The 17,853-nt window shown below is 46.8% G+C and overlaps 1 protein-coding gene across 2 annotated transcripts in view; it reads right to left on the bottom strand.

Annotated features, from left to right (window-relative positions):
• The window catches only part of ATP2C2 (ATPase secretory pathway Ca2+ transporting 2), a 63,051-nt gene that overhangs the window by 8,804 nt on the left and 36,394 nt on the right, over positions 1 to 17,853 (bottom strand). For both annotated transcript variants that reach the window (XM_033128063.1, XM_033128064.1), the window contains exons 11-21: positions 16,163 to 16,229; positions 10,657 to 10,781; positions 10,411 to 10,508; positions 9,795 to 9,896; positions 8,621 to 8,710; positions 6,282 to 6,383; positions 4,288 to 4,444; positions 2,548 to 2,718; positions 1,671 to 1,768; positions 1,521 to 1,571; positions 310 to 476 (exon numbers count right to left, since the gene is read on the bottom strand). In XM_033128063.1, the coding sequence (XP_032983954.1) occupies positions 310 to 476; positions 1,521 to 1,571; positions 1,671 to 1,768; positions 2,548 to 2,718; positions 4,288 to 4,444; positions 6,282 to 6,383; positions 8,621 to 8,710; positions 9,795 to 9,896; positions 10,411 to 10,508; positions 10,657 to 10,781; positions 16,163 to 16,229 (1,228 nt within the window). The remainder of the gene's footprint in view (positions 1 to 309; positions 477 to 1,520; positions 1,572 to 1,670; positions 1,769 to 2,547; positions 2,719 to 4,287; positions 4,445 to 6,281; positions 6,384 to 8,620; positions 8,711 to 9,794; positions 9,897 to 10,410; positions 10,509 to 10,656; positions 10,782 to 16,162; positions 16,230 to 17,853) is intronic.

Raw genomic sequence — 17,853 nt, 5'->3', positions numbered from 1 at the left:
ATGAATTTTAATGGCCACATAGTATTTCTGTCTCTTGCTGCTGGCACTCAGGGTGACCTAGGATTTCCTGATACACAGACATACCAGCACATGCCTCGTTTTGCACACCTAACCCAGGCTTTTCCGTCAGCGCACAACTTAGGGTTCTGCCTGCCACTAACCCCAGCGTGGCCCCCATGACCCCGCTTTATGTGGTGGTTGGGCCTGGCACACCTTGTATCTCCAGCACAGCAGACCCCAGGGGCTGGTTACCCCAGGCATTTTTGCCACTTAAACAAAACAAAACAAAACATCTAAAGAGCAACTCACATGATGGCTGAGAAGTCATCGTCCACCAGGATCATGTTGGCGGCCTCTTTGCTAACGTCTGTCCCCGTCTGCCCCATGGAAATCCCGATGTCTGCTGACTTCAGGGCGACTGCGTCGTTTACCCCATCCCCCGTCATGGCCACGATAGCCCCTGACTCCTGCAAAGCCTTTAGAAAGAGGTGTTGAGTGGTGACCTGCAGCCTGAGGCCTTCCTCCTAGGTCCTGCCTTCTCTCCTGACACTCTGCCTCTCACACTGTGTGGCCGGCAGCAGAGACCCCTCTCTGGAAGGTACTGGAGTCAGGAGGCCTGAGTCTGAATCCCAGCTCCACGCCCATGAGCTGTGGGAACTGGGCAAGCCTTGAACCTCTCAACCTCAGTTTTTCCATCTGCAAAATGGGAGCGACAGTCTCTTCTCAGGGCTGTAGTGAGGCCTAGACTAAGACCATGGATGGGATATTGGCCAGCAATAGTAAAGGCGCAGATGTGTTTTCCATCACCATTCAATGATAATCTACTTGTCCCCTGAAATTATGTGGAGCCCAGTAAGTGTTAATATTTTCTTTGAGGACTAACTTGAGATTCACTCAGCAGAATGAAAAAATCCAAATATAACATTAAAAAAAACCCCACAGCTACCAACAGAGTTAAAGTATAAGTTTTCAAAGTATATATGTGCCAGGAAACCAAGCACCTTTGCAGGACTCTTGTTCCAGCACTTTCAGTTTTTGATGCACAATCAGAAAATCTTATCAACTCTTTATTTGGCAGCTGCTGGTATGCCAGACACTGTGCCAAGAGCTTCACAGGCCTGGCTTCCTTTAATCTTCTCGCCAGTCTTGTGAATTAGGTGATGTCATTCATTTCATCCCCACTTTACAGACAAAAAAACTAAGGCCTGGAGTTAACTAACAAGAATATACCATAAAGCACTTGACTAACAAGGAGTAGCCTCTTTTTATTTTTCCCTTTGCACCCAATTCCTGCTCTCTGGTGGTAAAGGGCCCCTCGTTCTCCCCTCCCCAGACGCTGGGAAAAGGCCACCGCTGATGCAGCAGCCCTGGACCGAGAGCAGGAAGCCACAGTTTGAGGATGGCTGAGGCTTCAGACAGCTTGGGCCCTGGACCACCCTGCGGAGCAGAGCTACTGCTGCCACCCAAGACTGTACCCTGAGGGACGAGTGAGGCAGAACCTGTTTCCTTACACAATTTACCTTGATGATTTTGAGTTTGTGCTTAGGGCTGGTCCTGAAGAAGACAGACACCTGGATACAGAGGCGTGAAAGAGCAGAAAGTCAATGAATGCGAAGCTTGAAACACAACCCCCTCTACCCAGCCTCAGCGAGCCGCTGGGAGGACTCCACCTTCCCGACGTGGTCAGCCAGCTTGGTGTGCTCCATACTTTCCACCTCTTCCCCGGACATGGCTTTCAGACTTCCATTGCACAGGCCGATGTTCCTCCCTGCGTGGGAGGGAGAATCCGTTCTGAGGGCTTGCTTTGGGGCCTGCGACTGCGGTCCTCATTCCCACCCCTCACTCCTCCCACCTGACCTCGAGAATAACAGGACTAAAACCACAATGGCTACCATTTACTGAGCACCTGCTATGTTACAGGGTCTAATTCCATCCATCGAATTAATCTACAACAAAGGCCTTCTTATCCCTACTTTAAAGATCAGGAATCTGAGAGGGAAGTGACTTCCTTAGGGTCATAGGGTAAGTGGTGACTTGACAGGGTTCTGTCTGATTTCCTAGTGACAGGCTGCCTCAAGACAGAGGGCCAAGAAAACCAAGGTGTGAGAATCCTCACAGCAGTGATAAGTAGAATAGTGGGAACAGGGTTGCTAGCCCTCTGCTGATGAAGAGCCTGAGGGTCAGAGTGGTTCTATGATTTGCCAAGGGCCCACAACTGGTGGCAAAAGCCAGACTGGAACTATACACTGGGATTGATGCTGCCTGTGAAGACGAAGTGAGATCATGGATGAAAAACCCTGGTACACAGCAAGTTCTCATTATACAATGAGGATATTTTTTCCCCTTTTGGAGAATCTGCCAGCATTTTAGACAAAAACCTTCAAAGGTGGAGTGCTGGTCCATGAATCTCAGAATCTTTTCTAAGCACTGAGAAGGCAGGTGTGAGCACCCCTGACCAGGTTTGCTGAAGATTAACCAATGGTAGTGACCCCACTGTAAAGGATGGCAGATCCTTTCTTCCTTACCCTCTGCCCCCTTCCCCGTTACCTATCGCCAAGGCTGTCTCCAGGGCATCTCCCGTTATCATTTTCACGGACACGCCGGACTCAGAGAGAACCTGCACCGCTTCCTTCACACCCGCCCTCGGTGGGTCAATGATTCCAACGAGACCCAGAAACGTCAGCTTCCCCAGCTCGGGCCCAGAAGCCAGGGCCAGCACTGAGGAGAGAGCAGACCCACAGAAACGTCACTGGGCGCTGAGGGGTCTGATTTTATTCCGTCAGTCCCGGCCCCCACTATGTCCCAGACCAGACCCTCTTCTGTGTGCTATGGGCTTGGGCACTGAGTTTCCAGAGTACAAAGGGAAAGCAAACATCTTTGCAGTGGTTGTCATCAGGCCTGTGCAGGGTAGTGGGTCTCATCACCCCCAAATAGAGAGAGATGCTAGAGACAACTTGCCAGGCAGAAAATATGGTCCCTGTCCACTGGTGGTATAACACCCCAAGCCCACACCAGCAAGCGTGGCCACAAGAAAGTGAGAGACAGCCAATGATGGGCCATTTCTGACAATTCTCCTTGTCTATTTGCTCTGTTCTCATTTTGTCACCTCCAGCAGACTGGGGATAACAGCTTACTAAAGGTAAAGAAAAATGTGCGGGAGGGTAACCCGGGTGAGAAGACTGTTGGCTTGTCTCGGCCTTGACTGTTTCAGTGGCACAGAAGCCAGGCCCAGCTCCTGGGGATGAGTGCTCCCAGAGGGGGAACTGACCTTACTTTGTCACCTTACTGATACTGGAGCTAGTAAGTGGTGACCTGACAGGGTTCTGTCTGATTCCCTAGTGACAGGCTGCCTCAAGACAGAGGGCCAAGAAAACCACGGTGAAACAACCCTCACAGCAGTGATAAGTAGAACAGTGGGAACAGGGTTGCTAGCCCTCTGCTGATGAAGAGCCTGAGGGTCAGAGTGGTTCAATGATTTGCCAAGGGCACACAGCCAAGAAGCCTCCAGCCGTGCCTCCCTCCTGCTCAGTCATCACACTGTGCCAGTGGTGCAGGTGCCATGTGCCAGTGATGCTATTCCCAAAGCTACCCTCCCCACCTGCTAAGCTCAGCTCCGTCCCAGCAAGCTGCAATGTCCTCACCTTGTACCTTGTCACCCTTGTCAGGAAGCTGCTAGCGATGTATAATTTCTGTCCCAGGAAGGGGAAAACCAAGGCAACTGAAATCAATATGGCAAGCCCAATGCTTCCCATAGTCCCCTGAGGGAATACAAGTGTCCCAGAGTGTTTTTAAACGCTGTCTCTGAAAATGGACAGGCTGACAAATGACATGGGAAATGTGGTTTTTAATGTTCAGCCTGTCAGAGAAGGCACCGGCCCCGGTGCAGAAAATTGGAAATGGCCACATAATGAAATGTCTGCCTTGATTTAACGGAGCTCTGGATTTTCCCCACAGTAAGCGGAGGAGCAAGCAGACCAATCAGGAACATCGATATTTCCGGTGCGTCGCCTTCACCTGTCTTAGAAAACTCAGGACGGAGTATTCCAGCTCTTCTCACACACAAGCCGAATCTAGGTTAATGGGTGTCATTTGGTGGCTGGGATGGAGTGGGGGGATCCTACCTTTCACCTCACCAATACATTTCACACTTGCTTTACTTCCACCAGCATGCTGCCCGACTGCCATCCTGACCAGTCACCTTACGGACTCAGGACCCCGTGTGAATGCACTTGAAAAGTAGTGCTACATGCAAATTTAAAGCTCAGGGCTGGGGCCACAGGCACTGACCCCGCAGGCCGAGCGACCCCATCTTCTTTTCCTCCTGCTGGCAGAAGGATTGCTGTTGGGGCGTCAGTGGCAGGGAGATGCCCCCATTGTTGTACAGGGTACAGTAACGAATCACTTCCTCAAAGGCCCCCTTCATGAAGTAAATGTCTTCCTCCTCCTTGAAAAAGACAAAAGGGACACAAATCAGTCACTGGATGCTTCAGCTCTTGGTGACTGTCACCTCACTCACGCAGAGAAGTGCATGGCAGGGTTATGGACAGTGGACTGCCCCTGTTCGCCAATATCAGACAGATCAGATAGGTTCCAGGAAATCTACACAAGGGAATACTACGCAGCCCACAAAAGGACCGAGGCCAAGCTTTGACCTGCATCACCTCTGCTCTCCATTAGGTCACCTGGTTAACGCTGCTCAGAGCGTCCCGTGTGTTTCACTAGTTAGTCATGTCGGTCCATGTTACGCTGTAGGTGGGTGATTCATTGCTAGATGTGTGTTTTGCTCAGACTGTTGCCTCTCCATGGTGGGCACCATTTCCATTTTGTTCGCCCCTGCCCCTGACTCGTATGAGCGAATCCAAATGAGTTGCTGACCATTTTCCTGCCTCGTTGTTAAACTGTGTCTCCCCCTTGACTCAGCAGCCGGTTTTATCAGCGTGGGTCATACTATGTCCTCATTAATAGCACAGCACCTGCCTACTCATGGTGGGCAGTGAATAAGCCCCTATGAACCGACACAGAAACAGGTGTAAGACATTATTTAAGGGAAAATAGCAACTGATAAACATTAGATACAGCTTGACCTTGTTTTGCCACCCCACGTGTCACTATGCACACATTTAGAACCTGGAGAACTCTATCCTAGGAGTTACCTTGCGTGGGGGGTGGGTGGGAGAGAAGAGGGGCAGAATTATAAAGAGTTTCCATTTTTTTAAAGTCCCATTCCTATAATTTTTTTGATGAGAATATTACCATTGCCTTTGGAGGGAGGAAGCTGAGAAGGTAGTAAAATATTTAAAACATCCAATATTTAAAACCCCTTTTAAGTACCCAGAATTTATATGCCCATCCACTCATGACAAAGACGTGACATGAGCTGGCCAAGTTGTCCATCACCCTGAATGAGATGTGAAATCTTAGCATGGACAAGACATGATGGATTCCACAAAGAACAAGAGAGAAGGAGAAGGTTGGAGGAAAAGGTAGAAGGCAATAAGGAAACTCTTAAAAAAAAAAAAAAGGGTTTTTTTGTTTTTCTTTTTTCCTGGAAAATCTGAAAAGCTACAGAGAATATAAAAAGGAAAAAAAAGTATCAGCTGAATCCCTACCGAGGGATGGACATTAATAGTTTGGTATATATCCCTCTAGTCACTTATAACATATGTACACACATGGGACAATGCACGTGTGTGTACGTGTGAGCTCACTGTTGACAGTGAGCTCAGGGGGAACAATGCACAGGGGGAACAATGGGGGAATGAAGGATTGTTCCCCCATTGTGACCGTTAAGTGATCTCATATGTGTAAAGAACTTAGCATGGGGGTGCAAAGGAAGGACCCCCAAGTTAGCGATGGGGGTCAGTGTTCTCAGTAGAGCCTGCAGTTGCTGGAATAGTAATTACTCAATGACTGCATTATAGGTCAGTGAGTCTCATACCTAAACGTGCATCAGAATCCCGCAAACACATATTACTGGGGCCCACCCTGGAATTTCTGATTCAGAAGTTCTGCGGTGGGGCCTGAGAACCTGCATTTCTAACAACTTCCCAGGTGATGCTGGCCCAGGGACCCCTTCTCCCCCGCCACTTAGGGAACCAGTGATTCGGATGAAAATCTCAGAAGACCCAAGATAGTCAAAGGTTTAATTGCTATCATCTGTATTTTCATGTATTTGGAACCTCGTAGAAGTAGCTAGAAACTTTAAATGCTTCTCCTTGATGTCTGCATTTTGCTTTTTGGTGGTGGTGGGGGAGTGGAAAGGCGCTGACAGGATAACTCACCTCATTCTTGGGGCTGCATTTTACCGCCATCCACTTCTGCTCCGAACTGAATGGGAGCTCTTTTTTTCTCACGTATGACTCTTTAATATCACTTAAGTCCATCTAGGATAGTAAAATGGGACTCTTTCAGCGAGCCATCCTAAACCAACCTCGATGCAAAGCTCAGTCCATTTAAATGATTCACTATTCAAATCATCTCAGGCAGATGAGCAATCCAAGCGATTAGTTCACAGAGAAAGGCCATTTGCTTTCAAATGTCCCAACCTGAAAAACATCTCTTTTCTCTCTCGTTTCAGAAGGCAGAACCAGATGCCCTTTGCAACAGCTTCTAGCTGAAACCTGCTCAGAGACAGAAGCCTGGGGGTTTCTGCCAGGAGGAATGTTTCAGACTGGAAGTAGCAATTTCCCAAAAAGGAACCCGGGGGTTAGTGGCGGTCTGCTCTAACAGCCCGAGGTCCTTGCCAGGCCTGACATTCATTCATTTGCTCTTGGATGGCTTTCAGGCCAGTTCCTTGATAGCTCTGTGCCTCAGTTTCCCCAACTGTAAACCAGTTTTAACCTGTGCATCCCATTGCCCCCAAAGGGGTGAAAATGGGCCTTAAGGGACAAAAAACTCCTTTTATGTATAAAACACAGATATGAATACAGTACACAAACAGATATACAGTATATCTGCGATATTAAAATGTCATGGGAGGGGTGATTAGAAATAAAAAGCTAGAAAGCATCCTTAGGAGAGTATCTGGGTTGCACTGTGACTCTCCAAAAGATGTATGGACGTCCTAACCCCCACCCACCCACCCAGTACCTGTGAATGGGATCTTATTTGGAAATAAGGTCTTTGGAGAAGTAATCGCGTTAAGATGGGGTCATTAGGCCAGGCCTAATCCAGTATGACTGGTGTCCTTGTAAGGGGAGGACCACCCCATATGAAGATAAACATACAGGGAGGACACCATGTGAAGACGGAGGCAGAGATTAGAGTGATGCGCCTGCAAACCAAGGAGCACCTACAATTACTGATAGCAGCCAGCGGCCGGGAGAGGGAGCGGGCACTGCCGACACCTTCCGTTTGGACTTCTGGCCTCCAGACGGTCAGGGAATACATTTCTGTTATCTTTAAGCATGCAGTTTATGGTGCTACTTTTTTTTTTTTTGGCAACTCTAGGAAACTATTGGGTTGGTGCAAAAGTAATTGCGGTTTTTGCAATTTTTTTTTTTTTTAACCTTTTAAACCGCAATTACTTTTGCACCAACCTAATAATACTACAGGGAGTGATGGTGGGAGAAAGGTTTAGAGGATGAACGAAATGATAAGCATGGAGGTCTCAGCACCGCGCTTGTCATAATGGAAGCACTTAATTAATCCATGTCAGCTGTTATTTTTGTTATTGTAAAAGGTACATTTTAAAATTCCAAACCAGGCCCCCCAAATAATGTAGATGCATAAAAGAGTTAAATTCTAACATGTAAAAGAAAGGAAAGAGCGTTCTGGAACCTCTGCCCTGTCTAGGCTGCATGGGTGACTAGCAGTGGGAGCAGGATTTTTCTCCTTCTGTGATGGTCAGGCCAGTTGTCCTTTCCCTGCTGGGCAGCGGGAGTTGTTGAGTGAAGCTAGCCCATACTGTATAAAAGGGGACAGTAAGTCTCATTTGGTCTTATTGACATTCTGGGGAGAATTTTCTTCTGTTAGTGGAAGGAAAAGAATATGGCGTAACAATTTCTTAAAGCACCTGATTTACCATTACAGGGAGGTACTGAAAAAGTAACCCTTCTCCCCACTCATCTGCACTCCCCAGCACTGGCTCCTGGAACGCCCCATTCTGGGTTGTGTCATGGGTGGGAGGCAGAGACAGGGAGTTGGGGCAAGGGAGGGACAAGTGAAGAGATGGACGCAGGACAGTGCGAGGCATGACAGCCCGGGTGCCAGGGTGAGAAGAATGACAACAGAGGTGGAAACTGCAGTGAACTTTACGAGAATGTCCAAGTAGCAGAGAGAGCAAGGCTGGCAAAGGGTCCTAGAGGGAGCAGCAAGAGGGAGCAGACTGGCTGGGAAGAAGGGAGAGGGTCAGTTCCCACAGGAAAAGCATCCATGAGTGGGCTTCTACCTCAATGGAGGAATCTCATCGGACATCTTCTGTTATTTGTCCCCTGTGCACAAAGCAGAAAGGACACCCGTAAACCCGCCACCCATTCCTTCAACACTCACGAGCAGCTGCTCTGCGTGGGGCCCTGGGCACAGAGTGGGGAGCATTCTGCCAAGTCACAGAGCTCAGGGGCTAAACCACTGAGCCCCAGAATCCATCGAATGTGTTAAAAGGAAATAAAAAATTTCCCACCTTCATTGCCAGGGCGATCAAGGCACCTTCCGTGGGCTGTCCCATCACGGTGTTTTTCCTGATGACAGCGTTGTTGGCGACACAGCCTGCCTGAAAGGGAGGTGGTTTCCGAATGTCATTAGTTAATATTTGGAGCTGGTACCCCTCAGGAGTCCTGGGCTCACTCAGGCACGTGCAAAAGTCAGACAATGAAGCCTTGACCTATTTTTGGAGCTGGGCTGGGATGGAGGTGAGGGACAAGATTTACTCTTCAAAATTTATCAGAGTCCCTGCTTTTCAGAATAAACACAGTAGATATTTATTGACTCTGCTGAATGGTGGTTGTCCTAAAACCATCGTAAGAAAATGCGGTTCGAAGGCAGGTAGACAGGTGGTGACGAGTGTGGGTGAATGGTGAGTGACCGCCAGGGGCCATGGGGTTTCTGTTCAGGGTGACGAAGTGTCCTGGAATTAGACAGTGGTGATGGCTGTGCAACTTTGGGGACATCCTAAAATCCACTGAGCTGTACACTTTAAAAGGGTGACTTCTGTGGCATGTGAGTCACATCTTAATTAAAACTAGTAATTAAAAAAAGAAACGTAGAAACACACACACCAAAAAGAGCAGGAGGTGCGTCCCAGCTTCCCCCATCCCTGGCTGGGCGATCCTGGGCCCTCGTGTGACCTCTCTGAGCCCGTTTCTTAATCTGAGCAACTGAGATAATAGGCGAGGCCTCACAGGGTTGTTGTGATAACTAAGTGGTCCCAGGAGGTGGGACCTGCACAGCGCAGGTGCTCACTAAATGTCACAAAGGAAGACGGCCGGATTTAGACTTCACAGGGGGCACCACTACGTGGGGAGGACAAATGAGTGTCGGTGGGAGGATGAGCACGGCTACCATCAGCATGGATAAAAACACCAGACAACACCGCCCGATATTCTCGAGCACCATCTGGGTGTAGGCTGTCTCTAAAGACTTCCCAGCAGGCAGGGAGGAGTACAAAGGGTTCTAGTTCTTCTCTTACCTCCGATGTTTCCGTCTGTTTCCGGGCCACTGTGACAACCTGATCACTTGGGTATGGCTCAGTTGTCACCAAGGACCAGTTGGTTCAATAGCTGTTTCTCTTTTCAGAGAGAACCCCCCTCAGCTCTGTTTTAAATGCATAGTGCCACCATGGTGCTGATGACACTTACCTCCACTAATTTCCCCACTGAGATGTTGGAAAACTCCTTAATGACTTCCTTTGATGGCAGAAGGCAGACTGTCCCTTGGCCGTTATATCCTACTCCACTGACCTGCAAGGCAAAGGGACAGGAAAGACGTCATCAAGTGTCAAAAACACGTTCCCCCTGTTGACTCATAATCTCTTTTCTGGGGATCCATCCCAAGGACAAATCCTAGCTACAAATAAGGCTTCCAGCATGAAGAGATGTTCCCTGCATGATTGTATATTAACCAGAATGCCTCCCTACGTGCCATGTGTCAGTAAATTGCAATAATCTTGCTCAATGGGATATTCTGCAGCCAGTACAAATTCTGGGTAAGAAAACTATTATAAGTAACAGCATAGAAGAGTGGCTTTTAAATTTTACGATGTGATTATTAAAACAATAATAAAAAAAATAAAGATGGCTACCTTAAATCAGTTATGCACCTTGCAGCTATTGGTGACAAGGATTTTGTACGATATAACCCATATTTGTTTTCTCCTTACGGTTTTCTAGAAAATCGCCTGTGCTTTCTCTAGGAAGAAAAGGGCCTGGAGGGCACTCTTTTGTCTTGAGCCTTGTGCATTCACACAGAACTCACCTCGGCACGGAGCCCATCAGACGTTACAAGCTGGGTGACAGTCATTTCATTGGCAGTCAGCGTCCCAGTCTTATCAGAACAGATGACATTGCAGCAACCTGGCACAAGAGAACATCAGAGTTTATAGGAAACAGCAGTCATCACCACCGACTCGCAGGTGTATGAAACACGCAGGTTGAATTAACATGGCACCAGAGCATCCATGCAATTCAATTTATTAGAATTCAACCGGCTGGAGCCCCTCACCTAAAGTCTCCACGATTGGTAACTTCTTCACAATGACCTGCTTCTTGGCCATCCGCAGCACTCCCAGGACCAGCGTCACCATGACAACAATGGGCAGCCCCTCTGGAATGGCGGCCACAGCCAGGCTAGATTGAAAGGCCACATGGGTCACCTTTAACACACACTTAAGAAGGATACGAACTCCAACTGGGATTGGCAGCACTTTTATATGGTGAAGGTTGTCTCTAGTGTCCCCAAAGTCCCTGTTCTATTCTCTGCTTCCCATTCTACGATGCACATGCCTCCTTCTTCAACCTCCATTGCTCTGAGCTCTCCCCCCTGCAAAACCCTGCTCTTGGGAAAGGACCTCATCTATCAGACATCCACACTTTAGTGTGAATTAGGCTTCCCATTGTTTTGCCTCTTTAGGTGCTTTGGCATTTAAATTGCTCTCATTTATTAGAGAGAAAACTCAGGGCCCTAGGAAATGAATTTCCAGAATCAGCAATTGGTAGGCAGTGGAATTTTCTGGTTCAGAAGTTCCTCCTTTGAATTTCACTTTTCACTGGTCTAATGGTTTAGAAATTCTGGTGAAGGAGCCAGACAAGGAAATTAAAATTGAGGGAGACAAAGTAACACAGCTATGCCTTTGCCTATCCTAGCAGATCTGTCTTGGGGTATCTGCTTGCTTCTTTATCATCCCTTCGACTCTTTCTGTATTGTGTGACCTTACTCTCTTACCGCCTTAGTTGACTAGATTCGAGGAGAATATGTGATTCCACCTGAACCAATGAGCTTCTCTTTCTTTCAAATCTGAACTGGGATTGAACGCATGTATCCCCTTCTTGTGGGTGGTATGTCAACATGTGATAGGTTGGTAAGAAGGGACTCTTTCTGCCTCAATTTGGCTCTAGAACATTGGGGCTCACTGCTCCCCCATTCCAGATTCCTGAGCAGGCCTGACCGAGGGCGGAGGGTTGGTTTATGGCATTCCACTGACGTCAGGCCAATGGGGGAAGCTCGCGACGAATGAGTGGGAGGGTGCTTTTGTGCAGAGCTGTGCTGTGAGGAGTGTCATTATGTCACACGTCACCACAGTTTACCCTCTGCACTAGAACTTCCAGCAGAGTCCTGCAGGCATTCAATAAATATTTGCTGAATGAACTCACAGGAATGAGTGGATATATGGCAGGTGTCTGGACCTGTGCTGGCCTAGCACATAGTGAGTGGTCTACATGGGCTGGTTAACAATCAGAAAGCCCAGCTGAGGATGCCCATTCAACCAAATTTCATCCAATCCCAGATACTGCTGCTTGTGAAGGACCCCATAATCTTGTGTACCACTAAGAAAGAAAGAAAGGAAAAAAAAAACTTGCCAATTAATCAACGTGACGGTACTTTCTCACATCCCTTATAAGTCTGATTTCAGAGAAGTTATAATGTGAAAATGGAGGTGCATCTTAGAGTCAAAGAAATATAGTACACGAAGGGTGGCTTTTCACCCAGAGACAATGGAGCATTCAGGGACAGTTATATAAACCAAGATCACTGAATTTGGTCAGGGGACTGTGCCTGGTTTCTATGGTGATGGCAAGAAGGCTTCCTTGGTTTTATGGCACAGACTGACAAGACTGGCTAAGTAAACATTTGCCGAGGGCCGTGAGGGGAACTTTCCTCCATGTGGTGTGGAAAGGGCATCTTACATGTACCCGGAAGCTTTCATAATAATAAAAAAATGAATCCACAAAGTAATAAAGATTAGAATGGACCAGGAAAAGCAAGTGTACCTTGGATCATCTTCAATGTCCCTCAATGCAGAGGGAATTAGGATGCAGTGTTTAAAAGAATAATTTTTATTTATTTTGGAGAATCTCTTCCTCGTTGGCTATCCTGTCATTTCTATGTTCTAATTCAGTGGTTCCGAGTGACTTCACTTCTGCTAAAAACTGAAAAAAAACCTCATCCTTTCAAAGTCACAATTGAAATGCACAGTCAATTTTCTCTCAATCGCACGGTTACCATGGATCAAGTGGGATGGATGAAAAGGGAGTGAGAAGAAATCAGGGATGACTTTAGAAAAGTGGGGTAGAGATGGTGATGGGAGCCTTTTTTGTCATTTACTTGTAAACAATCGTCTTTTTGGCTCACAGCACTTTCCATGGTTTATATAAGATGGGAATGAAATGCATCATTATTTCAGGGAAGTTCTTTAGCATCATGGTATCTGAATGTTCGGGCTTCTCTGTCCCTCTGCCACCACCCCTACTGCTGAGGGCTTAGTCACCTGAGTGCTCTTTTCAGGGGCTCATCTTTCTTCCCCGGTCCTGCCTCTGGCTGGAGCCCTGACTGGGTCAGGTTCTAGTTGCAGCCTCACTGCTCAGAGCGTGTGCCCACCCTAGTCCAGTATGACTGGTATCCTTACAAGAAGGGGGAGAAAAAGACAGAGACGAACACAGAGATAGACACATCGGGAGCAAGCCATGTGATGACAGAGGCCGATCTGAGGGATGTGTTTCCAAGCCAAGAAAGACCACGGATTGCCGGTAACACTGGAAGCTAAGATTAGAGGTCTAGAACAGATTCTCCCTCAGAACCTTTGGTGGAAGCACGGCCTGGCCCAAACTGGGATCTCTGAGACTGTGTGCTAAGCGTGAGAAGGAATTCAGTGAAAATAATAGTTAGATCACGTGGTCAATACTATAGACAGTAACACAAAAGGGTAAATGGCTATCAAAAGCTCTTTGAGGGGTGGCCGGTTGCTCAGTTGGTTAGATCTTGGTGCTAATAACACCAAGGTTGCCGGTTCAATTCCCCGCATGAGCCACTGTGAACTGTGCCCTCCTTAAAAAAAAAAAAAAAAAATTAGGTTATTTAAAAAAATTTAAAAAAAACGAAAGCTCTGTGAGCGTGGTTTCTACTTTCTTTTAGATCCTTCCTGGAATCTAATTTAGGATATAAAGTCAGGAAACGCCAGTTGACATGAGATCATGAACTCATACGTTCAGAACACCTTGGGTTCCGTTATCTAGAGCTCAGGAAGCCCTTTCTCAAGGTCAAAAGCAAAATGCAATAATGAGCCTACCATGTTTCAGGGGAAAAGGCCTGAAATCCAGCAGGACCATCTGTACAGCATAGTGGCCTTATTTTCATGGTTCCAAAGAGTTTGGGGGGGGGGTGGGGGTGGGTAGAGGAAAATCCAAACCCTGATATTAATCCATTTATTTTAGGTTAAAGTGAAAATCTAAAGACAATTAAGTGTTAATACAGTTGTTGTTTTTTAATACTGAGAATTATCTTTTTAAGATATCCTCATGTGTTTTGGATGTCTGTCCCATTGTAGGACTTTTTTGCTTCATTTTACAGGGAAGAGGTGGACTATATATTTTTTTGGCTTGGAATTAGATGGAGGTATACCAGAAGTCTGTCATTTGTATATATATATATATATATATATATATATATATATATATATATTTTTTTTTTAATGATTTTTTTGGTCACATCTGTATATTTTCTGTATTCTAACTGCAGAGTATTGTTTAATCCAACTCCTCTTTTTACTCTTAAGGTTTTGTTTTTTTTTTCCATGCTCCCAGGATTTGGGCATTAACTTTTGTCTGTTAAGCACACTGAAAGGCAAAGTGTCTAAAATCAGACAGACTTTCCCAATTTCTACTCATGCAAAAAATAGTTCCTGTCTCACTTTTGTAGGAGGACACACACCCGCCCACATATTGAGTTTGCTAGCCTGCCCCTCAATTAGTGTATACAGTGCAGTGCAATTGAAAATTAGGGCATTTCGAATTTTTAAAGACCTGTATTTGAATCGATTCTATTGCTAATTGCTGGGTAATGGGTGTCCCTTCATTTATACACAGGCAAGCCTGACTATGTACCAGAGACATGAACACCTGCCCACTGGGGAAGCAGCACCCTATAACCTCTGTGTCCAGCACCCACAGGGGGCCCGATCCATTGTGAGGTGCATCACTGTAATTTACTGTAATGACAGGTAAAGCACGAGTGCTTGCAAACAGTTAACGTTTTACACAAGCTCCAGGGATCCTTGTAATACCAGCATTCCTAATTATCTGCTCGGCACCTTCATCGTTATCTTTATTGACATATGATTCACATACCGTAAAATGCCCCCTTGTAAAGTATATAACTCAACGGTTTTTAGTACGTTCAGAGTTGTGCAACCACCTCCAGAATCACTTTTAGAACATTTTCATCACCTCCAAAAGAGCCCACACACCTCGTAGCAGTCCCTTCCTATTCCTACTGTGGACCCTGGGAACCAGGAATCTACTTTCTGTCTCTATTGATTTGCCTATTGTGGACATTTGATATAAATGAAGTTATATAATATGTGGCCATTTGTGTCTGGTTTCCTTCATTCAGCATCATGTTTTCTAGGGCCATCTGTGTGGTAGCCTGTGTCAGGGCTTCATTCCTTTTCTGTGGCTGAATAACGTTGCACTGTATGTTGTTTAGCCATTCGTGAGTAGGTGGGCACCTAAGCTTCTTTACATCGTGGGTTTGATGTACTGCGTATATATGTTTGCTCACAGACATTGAAATAATTTTCCACGTGTCACCTACAGCATCTTGCAGATACCAACAACACTGGGAGTCACCCTCCGGAAACCACAGGCTTGGCATGAACCTCGAAAGGTGTTGGCTTCTCTGTGTCCTGGAAGGGTCACCAGAAGGGTCACCCACACTTCCGCTGGGACATACCCAGCCAGTGACAATCCCTGGCACTCTGCCTCCCTCGCTTTGAGACGAGCAGCTGTGGAAAAGCTGGGCAAGACCAGCCATTGCACTGAGCTGACTCTCTGCTCATCTCTGTAACCTCCCCAGGGTGGGATGGTCATTTGTTAGAATCGCCATGTGGAGGAAGGGCAGGGTTCCTGGGCTTAAAGTCAAGGGCCCTGACTGCCAGTCCTGCCATCAGTCGTGTGGCCTCGGTGACATGTCCTTTGTCCTCTCCTATAGCCTCCTCCATTCGCAAAACAAGGACCTAGACGCAGCTCCAAATGAGTAATAGGAAAAAGCACACACAGTGAGCTCTATATTGTTGTGAGCACCTGTACTGGCAACCTCACTTTGTTCTCACCTTGATGACAGCGGGGACGGGGTGGGTGGGGGGCTACGTCATCACTCCCATTTTACAGAGGAGGAAACTGAGGCACAGAAAGTGCAGAAGCTTGCCCAAGGTCACAGAGCCAGCACGTGGTAACCAGAATTTAATCCTAGGCGGGCTGGCTCTGGAGTCCACGTTCTTAGCCAGAAAGATCCAAACCCACAAGCAAAAGAGTGACAGGAAGGGGAACTCCAAACCGTATGCTTTCAATTGTTTTGCAAACTTTCACTGAGCACCCCCATCTGTCAGACAATGTGCTACTGGGAGACTGTGGCGTGGGGTGAGGGGAATGCATCTTCCCCACAGCGTTCCTGCTCCCCAATCTCCCTACCTTATCTTGCTGCACTGAGGAGGGAAGGGTTGGCACGGTGTGCTTACCTCACCCCAATGGTGAACATGCTAAGAAGGTGCTTCCCTTGCAGCCAGCCAGTGAGCATGATTATACCTGGGGAAGAGACAAAAAAAAAAAAAAAAAAAAAGTGTGTATACACACACACACACACACACACACACACACACACATCTCCAACATCTGAAGGCCTGAAGGCATTTCAAAATCATTTCCTTAAAGAGTTTATAGGAATAGAGACACAGGGCAATGAGTAATAACCTCAAGGACTTCTAATCACTCTTTGCTGTTTAAAGAAGGTACCTTCGTAGCTACAAAAAAGAATGGCTTTACATTTACCAGATGTTCTGGGAATGGAGGGAAGTTCTGAGGCCCCTAGCGATGGCATCAGTTTGCTCATCTGTGAAGTGGGCGTAATGACCATGCTTTCCTCGAGGAGTTGTTTCAGGATTGAAGATGTGACAACCCATCTGGAGTGCTTAGCACTGCTCCTCGCCCACAGTAAATGCCCAGGTTGCCACAGTTATGGGAAGTGGTGTGAAGGGAAGTGGGAAGGTGAGCGGAGGTGCTGTTGACACAATTTGGAGGCTTTGCTGAAGAACGTCAGCTGTCTTTCGCAGGAACGAGGAGCCAGAGCCAGTTATATGCTGGGTGGCAGTGGCAGGTGTGTATGTGCATGTGTGGGGGGCACGTCACAAGGTCTGATTTGTTAGGTTTGGGGTTTTTTCCATACTACAATTAGCTACAGAACTCAGTCATCAAATGACGTCTTAGTTGGAATCCGAATGAACCCAGATGCAAAAGATTGGAGGGGGAAGCTCTGTTAGAAATAAGGGGTAGGGGAGTGAGCCTGGAGCCCCGCCCACTAAAACCCAACCTCCCCCCACCCCAGACCTCCCTGCAAGAGGCTGCAGCTTGCTCACAGGAGCTCACACAAGCCAGTGTGTACATCTCCTCTCAAATCCATGTTCAGTAACGGCATTGGCAACGTGAAATTGGCAATGCTGAGAGTATTTATACCACAGACATTGGCAATACTTTACCCTGGAAAACCATTGTTAAACATTTATCAGCACACCACCACGTCCCTGCCTCTGCCACTTGGGTCCTTAGGGATCCATGGAACACAGTTTCAAAACTCCCATTCTTCTGGAACAGTTCTTGAAATATTTATGATACAGCAAAAGGTGTGAGGGGTATCATGGCCTGGCCATGGACGTGCCAATTTAAGTGGCAATTTTACTTGAGGAATAAATACATGGCACGATCTTGTAGGACCCCTGACTTGGAACTGTTTTTTTTTTTTTTAATAAACAAATTTTATCTTGTGGAAAGACCTGCTCATACTATCTACTTGACAATCTGCCTTAGAGCATATCTACTTGATATTTGTTCTTGGGGCTACTGGGCTAGAAAAAGCAGCACTCATCATAGCACACTCTCCTTTTGATCCCCCTAATCATCTAGAGCACGTGTCGGAAAACTGTCTATAACAGGCCAGATGGCAAATGGTTTTGGCTTTGTGGGCCACATAGTCTCTGTTGCAACTCAACTGGGCCATTGTAGCATGAAAGCAGCCATAGATAATATGTGGATGGGTGTGGCTGTGTTCTAGTCAAACATTATTCATGAACACTGAAATTTGTATTTGACTTGAAACTTGAATTTCATATACTTGCCATGTTACGCAATCATCCTGTTTTTGTTTTTTCCAATCATT

The sequence above is a fragment of the Rhinolophus ferrumequinum genome, chromosome 15 (assembly GCF_004115265.2).
Source record: "Rhinolophus ferrumequinum isolate MPI-CBG mRhiFer1 chromosome 15, mRhiFer1_v1.p, whole genome shotgun sequence".
Classification (NCBI taxonomy): Eukaryota; Metazoa; Chordata; class Mammalia; order Chiroptera; family Rhinolophidae; genus Rhinolophus; species Rhinolophus ferrumequinum.
This window is presented reverse-complemented; position numbering and strand designations above follow the sequence as displayed.